The sequence below is a fragment of the Phycomyces blakesleeanus genome (assembly GCF_001638985.1).
Source record: "Phycomyces blakesleeanus NRRL 1555(-) unplaced genomic scaffold PHYBLscaffold_6, whole genome shotgun sequence".
NCBI classification, from domain to species: Eukaryota; Fungi; Mucoromycota; class Mucoromycetes; order Mucorales; family Phycomycetaceae; genus Phycomyces; species Phycomyces blakesleeanus.
Window position 1 is genome coordinate 1,119,081 of NW_017265139.1, and position 18,021 is coordinate 1,137,101.

At 36.0% G+C, this 18,021-nt stretch overlaps 4 protein-coding genes across 4 annotated transcripts; 1 reads left to right on the forward strand and 3 right to left on the reverse strand.

Annotated features, from left to right (window-relative positions):
- Window positions 1-830: 830 nt before the first annotated feature.
- PHYBLDRAFT_186125 (hypothetical protein) lies at window positions 831-3,543 on the reverse strand. Its single transcript, XM_018439196.1, has 12 exons — window positions 3,413-3,543; window positions 3,203-3,274; window positions 3,017-3,131; window positions 2,832-2,891; window positions 2,619-2,664; window positions 2,446-2,547; window positions 2,335-2,377; window positions 1,971-2,022; window positions 1,733-1,812; window positions 1,522-1,622; window positions 1,281-1,365; window positions 831-1,187 (listed from the first exon to the last, which is right to left on the reverse strand). The coding sequence occupies exons 1-12, from the start codon at window positions 3,519-3,521 to the stop codon at window positions 997-999; spliced, it is 1,056 nt and encodes a 351-aa protein (XP_018294135.1). The 5' UTR covers window positions 3,522-3,543; the 3' UTR covers window positions 831-996.
- Window positions 3,544-4,313: 770 nt separating this feature from the next.
- PHYBLDRAFT_75963 (hypothetical protein) lies at window positions 4,314-7,766 on the forward strand (the record flags this gene model as incomplete). The annotated part of the gene is made up of 8 exons (XM_018443109.1): window positions 4,314-4,512; window positions 4,948-5,175; window positions 5,411-5,674; window positions 5,830-6,050; window positions 6,124-6,217; window positions 6,402-6,733; window positions 6,808-7,032; window positions 7,163-7,766. The coding sequence occupies 8 exons, from the start codon at window positions 4,314-4,316 to the stop codon at window positions 7,535-7,537; spliced, it is 1,938 nt and encodes a 645-aa protein (XP_018294532.1). The 3' UTR covers window positions 7,538-7,766.
- Window positions 7,767-7,922: 156 nt separating this feature from the next.
- On the reverse strand, window positions 7,923-10,994 carry PHYBLDRAFT_186127 (hypothetical protein). The gene is made up of 8 exons (XM_018439197.1): window positions 10,790-10,994; window positions 10,549-10,595; window positions 10,427-10,445; window positions 9,923-10,080; window positions 9,592-9,730; window positions 9,344-9,501; window positions 8,719-9,120; window positions 7,923-8,610 (listed from the first exon to the last, which is right to left on the reverse strand). Exons 1-8 carry the CDS (start codon window positions 10,926-10,928, stop codon window positions 8,068-8,070), a joined length of 1,605 nt encoding a protein of 534 aa, XP_018294136.1. The 5' UTR covers window positions 10,929-10,994; the 3' UTR covers window positions 7,923-8,067.
- Window positions 10,995-12,210: 1,216 nt separating this feature from the next.
- On the reverse strand, window positions 12,211-16,737 carry PHYBLDRAFT_143082 (hypothetical protein; the record flags this gene model as incomplete). The annotated part of the gene is made up of 13 exons (XM_018430932.1): window positions 12,211-12,607; window positions 12,693-12,812; window positions 12,898-13,045; window positions 13,161-13,322; window positions 13,451-13,948; window positions 14,031-14,199; window positions 14,298-14,428; window positions 14,554-14,803; window positions 14,895-15,454; window positions 15,541-15,656; window positions 15,752-16,220; window positions 16,298-16,349; window positions 16,447-16,737. The coding sequence occupies 13 exons, from the start codon at window positions 16,735-16,737 to the stop codon at window positions 12,211-12,213; spliced, it is 3,363 nt and encodes a 1,120-aa protein (XP_018294137.1).
- Window positions 16,738-18,021: the final 1,284 nt, after the last annotated feature.

An 18,021-nucleotide genomic window follows, 5' to 3' on the forward strand; every position in this document is an offset into this window, starting at 1 on the left:
CTGTTAATATCTTTCTCTCTATATTTAAATATACAATGTATTTTCTGGTACTGCAAGTGCCTTGCTGTCAGTTTATTAAGAATAAAAAAAAAAGTAAAAATAAAAGAGATTTTCATAATCAGGGCAGGTCCATATAGCAATCATAACAATGATTCCTTTTCTTTTTGCAAAATATACACACGCATATAATAACAATAATTAAAGGAGGATGTTTGGAAGGGATAGAAACATAAAGGCAGAGAGTAAGAGTAAAAGTTAGAGCAAGAGGAGGAGGAGAGGGGGAGAGAAGGGGAAGGGGAGGGAAGAAGAGGGATAGAGGGGTAAAGGCAAGGGAAGACAAGGGAAGGTGAAGTAAGGTAAAGTAAGGCAAGGCAAGAGCTATGAGTTGTTCTTACTGATTACTGCTTACTGCTTACTGCTTGTTTTTTTTTACTGCTTATTGCTTATTGCTTATTGCTTACAAAAGCAGTTATATTTATTTTCTTGTAAGAATAAACTGTTCGCCCCATTATCCCTTGTTTTCTTCTCCAACCCTCTTTCTCTCTTCCTATTTCTATTTTGTATGTTCCTCCTTCACAAACAGTTTGTTGTTTGGCTTCAGGCTATATTTACACCCACACACAACATATAGTGACATGAACTATATCTTGTAAGATTTAAAGCACTAAACTCAAAGGGGTTCTATCCATTTATGTACACTGCAGACAAGTATATATATATGCATTTATACAACCAAATCAACTGACTTGGCCCATTTGTAATATGAATGAAATACATAGATTACATACATTACATTACATCTATACATGCTCTCAACAGTCAAGAGATCAAAGGGAAAGATATTTGCCATTTGATACATGAGATTTGATATTTTGATGTTCTCACTATGAACCACTTATTGGTTTTTGATTTTTGATTCCTTGGTAGCTGTATTGTATTGTGTTGTGTTGTGTTGTGTTGTATTACTAAACAACAGCCAAAATACCATAATCAAACTTATCCAACACTCAATATACTCAAGTGCTCCTTCAACTCAGCCTCTTCTTCCTTGGTCAATTCCGATTCCTCCTCTTCCTCCTGATCACCATTACCCTCAATTTCAAGCTTGAGGTCTCCCATCTTGATATCGATAAACTTCACAATGTCTTTGATACTAGAAGGAAGTGTAAAGTCTGCGATCTCACAATCTAATTTTGTAAATCAAAGACACAAAGAAATAAAGAACATTTATAAGAAGTCTAGAGTCTTTTTTTTTTGCAATACACATATATAACACTTACTTGATGATAATACTTCGCATCCGAAACGAGTGTCAGCAATGATCTCACCACGGGCTTGCTGCGACACTGCCCAGTTGACAGCATGCTACATAAAGAAAATAATGATTTGGATTATTTTTCATTTACATACGCACACACGCACACACGCGCAATAATCATAATTATAATTATAATCATAAGAATAAGCATGATCATAAACATAATACTTATTCTAGATTTCTAGGTTATCTTGTTGACCTACACTCAACATCCATGCTCTCTTGTCAGAACCATCCACAAGATCTCTCGAATGAACACTGTCAGCCATTGCTACGGCCTGCATGCGGTCTTTAAGAAAGTCAACTGAAAAATAAAAATAAATAAATAAAATTGTCATATGAACTCATGCACATCTTGTAAGAGATGATTGTTTGGTTTTGGTTTTGGTTCTATTTTTTTTTGATCGATCTTACAATTCTTGTTGAGAATTTCAGTAAAGCAGTGACCACCCCATCCAAGAGTAATTGCTGCGATTCTTGTAGCCTTTGTATTTCTGTCAAAAGAAGTCATACATATACATGTATAGTATAGATGGTTAGTAGGATTCGATAATGACAAAAGAGCAAGCTAAACATATATATATACATACATACATACATACATGCATACGTATGGTAGCATAATTACTATTGTTATTATTATTTGACTCACCTAACAAAGTTTTCAAACACGTAGTGGCAATGTGCTTCGGGCGAGTCATTTTCTAGCCAAAAAAGGAATCATAAGCTTTCATATTGCCATATTTTGCTGTTCTAGCCCCTCCTATACCCCTTCTCCTTTTCTAAAGAAACAATAACAACAACAACAGCTACTACTACGACTACAACAATAGTAATTGTAATGGTAATTGGAATAATAATAGTAATGAAAATGGTATCACTATCATTATCAATCATCACCACTGTCACCACCACTGTCACCACCACTAATTGCTACTGGAGAAAAGGTAGGGTTGGGAGGGTAAAATCAAGCAGATATATTATACATGTGTATGTGAAGGATATAAATATATTACCAGGAACGGTAATAAAGTCGATATTTTTAAGTGGTGGTACTTCCTGTATTTGATATTAATAACATGCACACATTCCACGCATCCCACAGATGTCACTGTAGTGTTACTAACCCAAGCTTTGTTGTTGTACCAGTATATACCGTTTGGGTTGAAGATGATAGTTTCATAGCCTCTATCTTTAGCCATCGTAGCAACTTCGATCATCGATCCACTCTATAATTTGTCACTTTAGCATACATTTTCTTTTCTTTTCTTTTTTCCCTCTTTTGCTTACACATATTTACCATTATACTCTCATCGCACATCACACGTCTACTCCACTGTCCGATTCTATAAAAATTAGTATTATTATTATTATTATTATTATAAAATAATAATAATCAAGGAGAGAGAAATCAGAATAATAGCCCTTGACCACATCCACATCCACATCCACATCCACACGTATTAAATAGCAATAATAATAGTAATAATAAATATCTTTAATCTTCCTTTACCTCGTGTTGTTGCCGGGGATCAAGAACAGGAGTTTGTCTGTGGTCGTCAATGCATTTGGTCTGTGCGTAAAATATATGCCACATAAAATGCCACGCACAAAATGTCAATTCAAGTAAGCAAGACATATATGTATGTATGTATGTATGTATGTACGTATATATATATCAAAACAGATTGAATTTACGTCATATAAATGTATGTGTGAGGATCGGATTCTTTGGCGCCCTTAGGAATAAGTGTCTTTTGGAAACAAAGAGGTTCTTGTTGAAGTCTCTTTTCAACCTCATCACCAATCAATGCTATTAAAGATGTATACATGTATATGATCTAGTCAGATAAGATTCACACAATCAAATGATGATTTCTGTACCGATAAATGCATCATAACGTGCTTCATTGTAAGGACGATCCTTTGGAATGACTTCAAAGTTATAAGGAGTGTCTGTGTGTTTGTACGCGTTAATGTATGTGCATAGATTTGTCTGAATGAGTTTATTTGCTTATGCGTGTGTGTATGTATATATGAATACGAATATGCATATAAAATAAAGTAAAAGCAAATAAAAAGAAAAAGGCTTGCCTTCCTCTTTGCTTCTGATGCTTCCGTCAGATTTGATTACATATCCAAAGCCGTCAATATCAGCTGGAAAGCTTGGTTTTTCGGCTTTCTTTACTCTACGTCTGAACATTGTCTTATTTATTTTATTATTTTTAAATAAACTTTAAAGAGATATATATTAATCTTTCTTTTTTTGGTATCAAAAAAAAAGAGAAAAGAAAAAAAGGTAAACGTCACCATTATTTCTCTCTCTCTCTCTCATTATTTGTTCGCTTATTCACTTGTCCATTCTTTTGTTTAAATCCTCTACCCCCCCCTCCCCCCCTTTTATATATATATATATAGTTATTTGAAACAGCGCGAAAATGAACCAAAGAAAAAAAAAGAAGTAATAGTAGTAATAGTAGTAATTGAAGAAGTAAAAGAAGTAGTAGCAGTAGCAGCCGTAGTAGTGGTACAAGATGAAGAAGAATTTCAAAAATGAAATAAAATTAAAAACTAGGAATAATCACTGCTATAAAAATATAATAAAAGGTGTGAAAATGTACAAAGGCAAAAATTTGATAATGAAGGATAAGACAAGAAAAAATCGTATATATATATAAAGAGGGCAAAAACACAAATTACTGTGCGAGTGAGTGAGTGATTGAGTGAGGGGACTAATGTATATTTGATTTTTTATAAGGTCGGGGGGTTAAGAAAAATGGAGAAAAATGGATATATATTTATATATAAAAAAAAAAGTCAAGTAAACTTGTACACACACACACACACGCACACACACCTTATTTTATATAAATATATATATAATTTTTTTTATTGTTATTTTTTTTTTCTAGGTCAAAATCCCACCTTTATTCTCTCTTTATTATTTCTATATTATTACTTCTTCTTTCTTTTCTTTTTCTTCTGTTTGTTTTAAATGACGGTTACTTTGCCCGAAACCTCCAACCAAAACCTAAGTCTATTGACGGCAATCCCGACCCAAAGCCAGTCGACCACCTCTCAACCATCGGGTACAGGCACTCAAACGAATCCCGAACGCGATGAAATTTGGTCCACCATTCTAAAGGGAACTGCATCATCCAAGATGGTCCCAAGCAAGAATGTACTCATCTTAGGTAATATACAGCAAATTCAGAATCTTTATTTAGAGGCAACCTCAAAAAAGAAATATAAAGACAAGAGAAGAAAATAGAAAAGAAAAGAAAGAAAAGGTCAATACAGTACAATGAGAAAAGGAAAAAAGGAAAAGAATGGATGAATAAGCAAAAGTCTTGAATTCAAACACTACATTACATTCAATTTCATTATACATTTGGGCAAATTTAAACACAATATATACAATCTACAAAAACAAAAAAAAATACCTCTTGCTAAACAATTATGCCTCTTTGTAAAAAAAAAATTATAATATATATATATATATATATATGCACACTACACACGTACCACATACTACACGCACACGCACGCACGCACACACGCACGCATACGCATACGCACACACATATACAATATACACACATACACAACACACATACATATATACATAGGTGATCCCGGTTCGGGCAAGTCAACTCTCATCCACTACCTCAAACACGATCCAGGACCGCAAGCTGTCAAGCTTGATAATGACGAAGTCTCGGCCAATGATTCATTTGGTGTCAATGCCACCAACAACTATACCCCCATGCCACTTGACATGCTTGACAAAGACGACGCAACCGCCACCCTTGCCCTAAGCTACACATTCATTGAAGTTCACGATGAAGAGAATGAAGGTGAGACTTTTAAATTACAAAAAAAAGGAAGCCAATATGATATGATAATTTAATTTAATTTAATTTAATAATATTTAATTAATATTTAATCTATCAAATAACTCAACAAAATACCACAATAATCTCAAAAACAATAATAACACTTCTTCCTTTATATATCTATATTCTCCTTGCAATAATGATAATGATAATGATAATGATAATAATAAAATAAATATATATATATATATAAAAGCTATTGCACGCTTGGGATTATATCAGTTGGGCTTGTCGGCACCAGAATACCTCCCACTTCTCAAGTTTGCCCTCAGCTCTCATACACTTGCAGACTCTACAGTACTGATCGTCTTGGACTGGACACGTCCCTGGAAATTCCTTGAAACACTTCAACGCTGGATTAATGTGTTGCAACATGCCATTGATGAGATCTGCAAAGAAGGCAGTGCTGGTGAATCATGGAGTCGTGGAAAGGCTATTGTGGATGAATTAAGAGAAAAAGGTTTGTTGTGTGAAATCCATGAGATGGAATATCAATCAATCAATCAATCAATATATATATATATATATATATATATATATATATATAAGAGTGAAAATAAAGATGCTTGTAATTAAATTATGGATGTGTGCATAATATATATATATCTTTTACAGTTGAACATTACCTTCAAACATATTCTGAACCTTCACCCCTCACAACCGGGTTTGCCGTCGTACCATCCACATCAACAAGTTCAGTTCCATCTACACCATCTGGATTTGTGACCGCACCGCTTGTGACAACCACGACAGCTGCAGACCAAGTTACCTTACCATTGACTCAGGGCTGCCTCACAACAAACTTGGGTATTCCAATTGTAGTTGTCTGTTGCAAGGTTAGATACATTCGTTGTCATTTTCTTTCTTGTTTTCTTTCTTGGCCTTTAAATTCACACGACCAGTTTGTAGAGTGACACACTTAACAAACTTGAGCAAACACAAGACTACAAGGAAGAACAATTTGATTTCATCCAACAGACTCTTCGCTGTGTGTGCATGAAGTGCAAGTATTATTCCCACTATCTATATACCAGAGAAAAGACATATGGGAGGGAGATGTGTATATATAGAGAGAGAAATAGAGAAATAGAAAACAGAATAAAAGAGGTGGTCAATAGTTAGATCATTGTGTGGATGTTGTGCATTTACTCTGCATAACTTATAAACTAATATCAATAATTATCTAGACGGTGCATCCTTGTTCTACACCTCGACTCTCCAACCCTACACTTTCCACAATCTGCGCCAGTATCTCTTACATCGTCTATTGGCCACAACCACCAAAACGTTCCCTTTCACCACAAAGGCTCAGGTGGTAGAAAGAGATGCGGTATTAGTACCCTCGGGCTGGGACTCGTGGGGAAAATTGCGAGTGTTACGTGATGGCTTTGACTGTGAGAGTGTGCATCAGGGATGGGATTCTGATATGGAAGCTATTGTGGACCGACAGCAGCCTGGAAGTCATGGTGCGAGAGGTATCTACGAAGACGCAATACCCGATCCAGAAACCGAAGAACAGGTAAATCACAATATTAATATAAAATGGAGAGAGGGAGAGGTTTGGGCTGCTAATTAAAACAAATTATACAACAGCCTCTCAACATTCCTCCGACTACTGCATGTGAAGATGAGCAAGTATTCTTTGAGCGTCACTTTGAGACTCTTCAAAGAGCATCTGAAGGCACTTCTACCCGACAGGGTACTGGAAGTGCTGCAATTGCACGACCTAGTGTGGTCGGACCACTGGGTGCCTCGCCTGTGACCGCAGATATGATGCGTGTAGGCGCAGAGAGAGAAGAAAATGGAAGAAGACACAAGGTAATTTTATATTATTGTTATTATTATTTTTTTAAAAAAAAAACAGTAGAAGCAGTAATATAATATAATATAATTGAACGAATTAATAAATGAATTAAGTACTAATAAAAACTTCAAAAATCAACATAAGGATTCACCTTTGGACAAGCCTGGATTAAAGGGAGTGACGGCAAGCCCTAATCCTGTGGATCGTATCCAAACCAGTCTTGGAAATAATGTGCCTGCTGCGGCCGGAAGTCCCGGTAGTCCATTGAGCAGTGGCGCTGGTGGACCCGGAGGACCTTCTCACGAAGTCTTGGCCAACTTTTTCCAGTCCTTGCTATCCAAAAAGGCGACATCTGGTGGGTCTCCTGCCTCGCCTACAGCTGCCTCGCCTGTATCTCTTTTGAATACCGCGGCTTCCAATGGACGTGGTGAAGATGGTACTGGCCGAAGGTCGACTATTAGCAGAAAAGATGTGCACAAGGAACTAGATCGAATGCGCCAATACGTCAACAAACCTTAAACCAAACCCAAACCCAAACCCAAAGAAAAATGAAGTAAAAAAGAATAAGTAAAAGGAAGAAGAAGAAGAAGAAGAAAAGAGATCAGTCAACCCAAGTCAAACGAGCCCAATTTACCAGATTTACCAAATTAACCAAATTAACCAAATATATTCTTTCCATCCCCTCTAACACACCTTTTCTTCTCTTACACGCCAAAGCCTATCTATATATCTTTATATATATATTCTTATCATCCTCTTCTACAATTCATTATCCATGCGTGGATATGCGAGGATAAATATTCTCTTTATCTTTCTTCCTTTATTCCTTTCTCGTTCTATTTGGAATTGACATTTTATTTTATTTCATTTATAAAGAGAAAAAAAAAAGAGAGATAGATAGTTAGAGAGACAAATATTCTATTTTGGACAAAGAAGTGTAAAAAGAAGAGGAAAAGGGGGGGGAATACAAAATATAACATAACAAAACATAACAAAATCAAACATCAAACATCAAAAAAAATCAAAAGAAAAGAAAAGAAAAGCAACGTTTATGAAGATGTGTTGTTGTCCTTATCCTTTTTGTCCTTGTCTTCGTGGTAGATTTTGTCCTTGAGTTTTCCAAAGGCATTCTTCAGGAAACCTTTGTGTTTCTCGGTTTCTTTGGTCGATTCTTTGATATCGTCGTCGTCGTTGTCGTTTTCAAAAGAAGAAGAAGAAGAAGAGGGAGAGGGAGAAGGGGGAGGAGTATCTGGGGATGTAGGTGTTACGGATTCTTTGGGACGATAGTCTTCGTCTACAAGACTAGCGTACTGCTCAATCAATTCACGCTGTTTTCCCTTGAGAGATCGGGGAAGCTCGACCTTGAGAGTCACGATCTGGTCTCCCCGGATATTGCTGCGAAGACGCTGAACACCACGGCCGCGCAGAGACACATTGTCACCCGGCTGGGAGCCAGAGGGGATCTTTAGGTCTACATCGCCATCGACAGTAGGAATACGGATCTGGCCACCCAACATGGCCTTGTAGAAAGGCAATTTGGCTTCAACAAATAGATCATAGTCCTTTCTGTGGAATATCTTTGAAGGGATTACCTATAGGTATAGATAACAATAGCCATAGAAAATATTAGATTGTGTGTGTGTGTGCGTGTGTGTGTGTTGGTATGTTGGTTGATATGACACTCTTTTAGGATACTTTACGTTGAGAGTAACAAATAGATCGCCATTGGATCCCTGTCCCTTGATAGGGGCGTCGCCTTCACCAGAAACTCTGATGCGTGAATTTTGATCGACACCTGGGGGAACATTGACCTGAACTGTCTTGCGGTCGCGCACTTTTCCCACACCGTCGCAAGGGGAACAACCTGCGCCGTGAGGGATAGAAGTACCGACGCCTCCGCAAGTCTGACACGTAGTCTGCATGTGGAATCCACCCATCATGATGGTCTGTACACCCGAGCCATGGCAACTCTGACATGTGCTCTTTTGTTTGCCAGCTTTCATGCCGCTGCCCTTGCAGGTCGAGCAGTTGACTACCTTATCCACATTTACGAACTTGGTCGTACCCTTGACGGCTTCCATGAACGACAATGTCAGGGGAACCTAATGTTAAGCGTTGAGCATTAAACGTTAAACATTAAATGGTAATTATTATTATTATTATTTTAAAAAAAAGAGCAGATAGATATATAGATAATAAATCTAGTATTGTTTCTTAACTCTTACTCGTTATCCTTTCTCTCCCCTTCTTTCTCTCCTTTTTGGCTTTCTTTATTTCCCCTTTCTTTTCTTATTATAATATTTTGTATCTATATAAGATGTTTACCTGAATATCATCACCAGGTGCATTACGGAAAGGATCATTGCCTCCGCGACCGCCTCCTCCGCGACCACCGCCAAAGAACTGACTAAAGATGTCATTGGGATCAAAACCACCTGGGAAACCTCCTCCACCACCGTGGAAGCCACCTGAACCTCCAGCCCCTAATGTGTGTGTGTGTGTCAGTGAATATATATATATATATATATAATGTATGTATTGGTTTATTTATGATAGGGTCATATTGAATTTACCTTCAAAACCATGACCAAATTGATCATACTGCTGACGTTTCTGTTCATCGGAAAGGATCTCATAGGCTTCCTGGATCTGAACAAACTTTTCACGTGCATCTTTATCCTTGTTGGTGTCAGGATGGTATTTTTTGGCGAGCTAATAAAACGTAAGAAATAGATATATAGACAGTCAGAATACATGTAAATATAAAATAGAGAAATGTCAGGATGATGGCTCTTGTCTTTTCATAAAATAAATTAAGATTATAACATGGTATATATAATTTAAATAAATGAACAATTCATCTTCTTTTGATCTTCCTTCTGGTTGATAAAGAAATAAGGGTACTTCTAGACTAAGATTGTACAATATAGATATACATAATGCATTTAGATGAATTTCAATTATACTTGCCGCATAATAAGCTTTTTTGATATCAGATTGGGAAGCTGTCTTTCCAACGCCTAGCTGCTCATAGGGATCCTTCTTGGAAGATCGACTGGGAACTAATCACATATAATATATGTATATAATGTATATGTATAGATCCATATGTGTGTTTTGGTACATTATAAAATCTTTTCTTGTCAGTCAATCGTATTCTCTTTTTATCCCATATATATATATATATATATATATATTTGAACGATAGTAATGGTAGTAATGGTAGTAATGGTCGATAATGATGACGATAATAATAATAGTAATAGTAATAGTAAAAGCATATCCCATATCTCTTTGGACTAATTTGCTTTTATTATCATTCTTTCGTTTATCTATTCTTTCGTTCGTTCGTTTGCTCGTTTTATTCTTCTTCTTCTCTTAATTTTTGTTGGTGTTTATGTTGGTTACCTGAAGCATGAAATCCTCGCTATAAAAATTTGTTTTTTTTTTTAAAAGAAATGCATTATTATTAACACTTAAATCTTTGTGATCTAAAAACAATATAAAGACCATATTCATAGTTAACATACCTTTTGGCCACAGATTGAAGGAATTGCACCAAAAACAGATCCATTTGCTATTTATTTATTTATTGTTAGCATAAAAGTGTATGTTTAATAAACAACCCCTTGTATAATTCTATTCCCCCTCTTCCTCTTTATTATTCTTCTGCTTTCTTATATATATTAAGTTTCTTTGACTTGATATTATCACTGTCACTATTGTTGACATGCACACATATATATATATATATATTGTGTACGAAGGTACCTTTGACTGCACTTTGGAACCACTGGGTGTTAGTTGGTGAGACGTGAATACTGTTACAGTGACCGGCCTTTTGACAGAATGTCTCGGTCACACTCTTGTTGGCCGCAAAACTTCTCCATGCAGTTCTCAGAATGACCATGACGAGCGAGTTACTTTATTATTATTTTTTGCTTTTGTAAATCAATACAAAAAAAAACAAGGGGAGAAAAAAAAAATTAATTAATAATATTGTAAATGTACAGGTCGGACTAAAAAAGGAGAAATTCGGTTTATCTTTTTTTTTCTTCTTCTATAGTGGAGTCAGTCAGTCCAGTCAGTCCAGTCAAATATAAATAAAATTAAAATGATTATAGATTAAGACCCAGCCAGTCAAGCAACAACCACTAAATCTCACTGTAATTTTCTTTCTTTTTCTTTCTTGTTCTATTGCATGTCCCTATATAATATATACATATATCTGTATGCCATTATAGTATAATTCCTATTTACGCTATATACTCTACACTGAAAATATTGCTCTTTTCATTTGAAATATTTTTCTCCTATTTTGTAAGAAATGAACATAGTAAAAAAAAGGGGGAAGGCTTGTGGCTACTGTCGGTTGTAATATTCCAGAATATCAAGCGTCTTAATTTTCTAGAAGCTACTATTATTCGAGAAAATGCTATATTGTAAGCATTTATATTATTATTCTTATTAAAGATGGCTGAATATTTGAATAAATGTCTATAATATATATATATATATATATTCTGTACAATGATTGGATCATACAACAAATGTCATGCAAATTCAAGTAAACAAAAGGTTAATATATATCTAAATAATAAGCACCTCTTAGTTATCTATTTCGCTTTGTATATTTTACTATTTTTCTTAATCGTCATTTCTTGTGCCTGAAATATCCTTATTTTTTGGACTGTAGTAGTCACGTGAACCTTCCCTTCTCATCATCGGGGTTACTATTTTTCTTTCTTAAATCTCAGTAGCTATACATTTTATTCTTGGTTTTAATTCGAACCATTTATTAAGACTCCGTTCATAATCTATATACACTATCAAAATTTGAAAGCTCAATTTTATAAAAGAAAAAGACCAAAGATTATATAAATTCTATAAGCTGTTGATTTTTGTTCAAAGAGCGGAAAACGTTTTATGTTATTTAAGAGTAGTATATATAGAGTCATGATCTTGAATTATCTCTATGAAAATAGACAGCATTATCCTCTCTTTCCCAACTACTCCAACTTTCGCTTGATGAACACTTGAATTCTCTGATACTATTTTATCACTATCCTTAACAGTAACCTTTTACCAGCGCAGAAACTTATTATGAATAGAGTGATGATTGTCTTTCTTTTTTATCCTTACTTTATGTGTATATATGCCAAATATGCTTACAGTAAATCATCTGTTTTCACTTAACTTGGTTTTTCTGAAGTCTTGGTTGCAGCCTCTTCATCTACTTCAGCTCCAGCTGCAGTCATATGTACGTGCGATTCAGCTATCACTATATCAACCACATTCTCTATATTGATAGGTTCCTCTGAAGAGCAAGCTGTACTCGTACTGTCTTTGATGTTTTCTGGTATCTTGGGTACATCAGCCTCCTCGGCCTTTTTCTTGGAAGCCACCTTGTCTTTCTGCTCATCCTTTTCCTTCACTAACGATACCCACTTTTTGATGCATTCTTCCACTGTCGAGTCTTTTGTCAACCAAGCCAGACAGGCTGACCAAAAAAGACATTCATCCGTATTACGTCGTGCCAAAAGTTGGATCGCGTTTACAACTGAGCCCTGACGTTTAGATTGCAGGAAACTATTTAGAAGAAAATAAGTAGGTATAAAAATAAAATGCTGTATCTATCTCCTTATCTTTATATTTCTCAGTGTGAGTTTATTACCATAAAGCTGCAAGTATTTCTTCATCTGATTTTTGGAGCGCACCACCCCATTCAGAAAATAAGGTACTAAGAACATTTTCATTCTGAGGCATTCTGGCCTTGGCGATAGTAATTGCTTCTCTAATTCATATACAAAAAAAAAATAAGACATGGAGAACTTGGCCTTGTATATTTTATCATTTTCTTTTTTTAAAAAAAAAATTACCTGAACTTTGATCCTTTACGGCACACCTCGACCGCTTCACAAATCCTTGAACAGGCAATGTAGCAGGTCGCGGCTAAAATATGATGGTCGGTTTCTGCAAGCTTTTTGGCCTTCTTTTCCATCAAATTGATCCACGCATCTTTTCCATCTGTGAGAAATTACAGCAGCAGAAAGAAAGAAAGAATATATATATATATAGATATATATGTTTAGTACATTGATTCCTGGGACTATTTAGCTTACTATTATTCAAATAAACTTACTCATTGGACTAAGAGCGAGTGCAATCCAGTCTGCAATAGAGTTGTCGGTAAAATCATTCCCAATATCCCCAAAGCTTTGAGCACATCCGCGTGTGGTACCCAGCCAGAGTCGTGTGTCATTTGTAGAAGGGTTTTCGGAATCTTTTATATATGCTTGCTTGTCTTTAAAGTCACTAAACATTTTAGCTTAATTGTTTCCAACAACAGCAATAAATTAATTAAAATTATAAGAACAAAACATGATTATTCAAAGTTTTTTCTTTTTTTTAATGTGCAAGAAATCTTCTTACCTTCTTCTTCTAACAATAGTCGCACATCGTTTTTTCCACCAAACAGCAAGAATGCTTTACTGTTTTCAGTATTATCGTCGAATGGAACCCATTTGGCATAACTGTCGACTTGATCACTTAAAAGATCGGAAGGCAATTGACTCTTGACATTTTTTACGGTCTCAGCTGGATCTCCTCCATATATTTTTGACGCAAGAGTTAGACAATAACGTTGGAGAGTAGAATGGTTAATGTTTTCTAATTTTCCACCAAGATATGCCAAACTAGATCCTTTGGTTTTTCGTTTCTTTGGTTTTGGCTCCCCTTCTACTGATTCGGTTTTAGCGGTAGTATTAGCTGTAGCAATAAAAGCAGTAGCATTGGAATTGGCAATAACAGCAGCATTGGCAGCAGAAGCAGTGTTTTTGCTATTTCCATTTTCTGTTGGTTCTTGGGTTTTATTTCGCTTGGGTGTCTTGAGCTTTGAAATCTCTTTATCGTAATATGATTGTTCTGTTTCTAATGGCAGTAATGATATGATATAATTAATGACAAGAACCAACTATTATTCGTATTTGAGTGCTTAACTATCAGTACTTACCAAGTTTAGGAGAAAATGGGTGGTCAGTGTATTTCCACTTGAATATAAATCTGTCGTCTCCACAGGTAAATACTTCATTAGGCTCAAGTATGTTCCAGCATACAGAAAATATACGTCCACGATGCTCTCTAAACCATGCAATTGGTTTCTGCGACTGCTCATTCCACACCTAATATTCAAAAATAGATATACATGTAAGCAAATACATTCAGCCCAATTAATACAATCGTCTAAGCACTTTGCACATGTACAATGTAGGTTACTCACGCAGGCTATCATATCAACAGAAACAGATGCAAGCAAAGGTGTGTCTTTGTGTGTACTCCAAGCAAGTGCAGTAATATTTTTCTTGTGACCAGATAGAACATATGATGCAGAGGAATCGGCCAAAGGAATATCTAAAGTAAAGTTTTTGTTTTTGAGCCTCTCTCTTTTTTTAAAAAATAATAATAATAGTAAAAGCAAAAACAATATTTTATCCAAATATATTTTTTTTCTTTTTACAACAAGTGAAATATCATACCTGGTAAATTATCCAATCCAGTTGATGGTATAGTGTGTATTGCAACTGTGCCATGTCTACAGCCAGTTGCAAATTTTGTTGGGCTTTGCCAAGCAATTGCGAGTACACAATGACGATGACAATTTGCTACAAAAACCAACTTGAAAGTATCTAACCGGTAGACGTCAACGACACCGTCCGTGTACCCAAATGCGATTAGTTTTCCAGTACTGTCGATGGCCATACAAGATCGTTTTGCATTTGCTTTGGCCTACAGAAAGTACAAATGTTAACAAACTACTTCCCTTTAAAAAAAAGAAGAATAAAGAACATAATATACATAATATACATAACATACACACATTTATACTCTGTGTCCATGCAGGGTTAGCATTTTCTAATAAAGGTGCAAGAAATACTGGCTGTTTTTCAGGCTCCATGGGATCATAGGCAATTATGTGTTCTGCTCCACATGATACCAGCACATACTCCGAGCCAGTTCCGCTTGACAAAGACCCCCATGAGATATTAGGTCCGTACTCTTGCTTGTGGTATGTTTTGAATACGGTATTTTTGTTGGCGTTTGCATCGTAGACACCTACTCGACCATACTGAGTGCTGTAGGCCAGTAGATCAGGACGCTTTGGGTGCCACAGAACGTGCTCGATTTGACCTTGTAAACCTTTCCAGATGATTTTGGATTCATAGAAATCATGCTTCTTGCGCTTTTTCATCGATTTTCCTTCGCCTGAGAAGGTCCAGATCTTTATATTACTGTCACCGAGACCAATGACTGCTTGGTATGGGGTGAGCGGAGAAATTGAGATGCTGAAAGGGTATCCATTATGACCCTTAATGCAATTTACACTTTCGTGTGTTTTGACGTTCCATTTGATAATCTGGAAATGATTTAGGCTCAATTCTTTTATAGCATATAAAAATATGGGCGCACTCATAGTACATATCAACTTGCCTGCTTATCTAAAGAGTTGGTAATAATATGGCTACTGCCGTAGGCCCAGAGCATGCTGAAAACTACACGGGTGTGTTTGTCCCCAAAGCCCCCTTTTGGGACTTCTACAGGCTTACGAGGTTCTTTTGTATTAAAGCAGATAATCGCACCTCTACGAAAAAAAAAAGTTAGTTGAAAGACATGCGCAGTAAAGTATATCCTGGAATTTAAAGATTAAAAAAAAAAGCAAAAGAGAAAAACATTTACGACTGAGATGTCATGTACAGCAAATCTTTATCATTTGGAGACCAAGATAGTTCAGTCCACGATGTATCTTTTTGGTTTCTGGACCACTGGCCACCAGGAGAAGGTAGATTGATTTTAGAGCAATGGGATTCGGTAGGAACATTCCACAAATCTACGTGCTTTTGATGGCGAAAGCTGGAAGCAAGGAGTGGCCACTGTGGATTACTCTCGGTTGTCTGTGAAGGAAGTGACTGCCAAGCAAGTGAATGTACATCGTTGATCTGGTCTACCATTTCATACACTGTAGTCAACTTGAGCTGGGCATCAAGCTTTTCGATACGAATCATCCCATTTGAATAACCAACAGCAATATAATCTTCATCGTGGAAGCTCGTGTGCGCTAATGCTCGTACTTCCGCTTTCACTTGCTTTTTCTTCACGACGATGGATCCAAATGCTTCCTGAGCCACTATACAGCCTGACTTGTCGCCTTTTACAGATAAATAGAATCGAAAGATGCATAATTTAGATCAAGGTTTTGCAATCTACATAAGATTCTTCAAGTACCCGAGATCAAGATTGTTCCATTTCGAATGCATAGTAAAGCTGTCACTTCCACCTGTCAAAATTATAGTATATGTCTGTAAATGAGCTTTTCTTTTTTTGGAAAAATAATAATTCGCGTCTTAAGATCAAAGAAAGGAAGGATGGATTACATTGTGAGAATTATATTTAGTTATATAATTTCCATCGAGTATATTCCATGCACGGATTGTAGGATCAACTCCACCCGTGAAACAAAATTGTTCATAGGCTGCAACAGCTTGGATCTTATCAAGTGATGCCAGAAAAGTACGTCTGAATTGCATGGTGCGCATGTCTAGTACAACGATTGAGTTGCGCGCTGCGTAGATGTAGAAGTGCGGCTCTACTGTTGTTGCAGCATAAGAGGTGTACCAATTAGGTGCAGGTGGATATGCCTCACAAAGAGGTAAAATATTGTCCATTTTGATCGTCAATGAAGATGAGCCTTTTGCTTTTTTTTTCTCTCTCTTCTTTTTTTGCTTTATTTAAAAAAGGTAATTTAAAATCAGTACTCTTCGTTTCCCAGATTCTGGCTGTGTTACCGTGATTTCTTTATTTATACGAAGAATTTAAAACAAATTGTTTAATGATTGTATTCTACACTCTTTATCATCTTTACTCAATTGGTAGGCATAAATATTAAAGGGAAGATGAAAAAGGTAGAGCCCAGATGACCGCCAGTAAAGAATATATATAGCAGAGAATGGTAAAACTAAATGCTAGAATAACCGATATAAAACGTCCAAATGGTTGGACAGGTAAGAAAGTATGTTGGAGGAGCACCGTTAAATTGACAATCAAGGATACGAGCTACATTCGTAAAATTAAACAAACTTAGGAGAAGAAATGCAAACTTATATAGAAAATATGAAAGTGAATTTTTGATAAAGTAGTAGAAAAAGGGGGAAAAGAATTATACTTGCCTTGATAGTCGTGTCTAATAAGAAATACCAGATTATTTTAGCTTTGCTAGAAGCTTCTTTCATTAAATCACCAATCTAACTCGAGTATGTAGGGTTGCTTTTGCAGCAATCTTACTGGAACGATGTTTTCTGGTGGTGCACGACATTTCTATCTAACCGGGCTAATTCATTGTGTCTACCTGTCCGGGGTCCGGTTTTTCTTTCTAGTCCTTCACGGCAAAATGGTGTCCTGCAAAAACTACAATATATTCATTGTAACCATTAGCTTTACTACTTTGTCCCCACACTTTGCATTTATCTATCTCTCCTTAGGCACCTAAATATCATTCTTTTAAGAGTTACAGCCTGTATTTGGGCAACTTAATAATAAAATACTGTCTCATACGAAAAGTAAATCCTGTATATTCAATAAACAGCCTTAAATATAGACTTGACAATAAATACATAATAATTGGGCACAAATACACTATATCAATAGCCAGTTATGTAGAAGATTATAAGGAGCTGTTGTCATTAACGTGAAATGCAATCTTGGTTGACATTTTACTATCTAATGACCTGTCTATGCGTATTATATATTTCTCTCTCTTTCACCTACGTATATTCCCAGAGTTCGACAGCACCAACTGATAAGTAATCCTCATCCACTCTTTTTTTTGCAAAGCACAAAAGAGAATCTTTATACAGATATTATGTATCCTTAGGAACCAGATAGAGTTATTCCATGCCGGAAAGAAGATCGCAATTTGTGATCCAGGAGAATAAAAGTGTCGTCTGCCACCA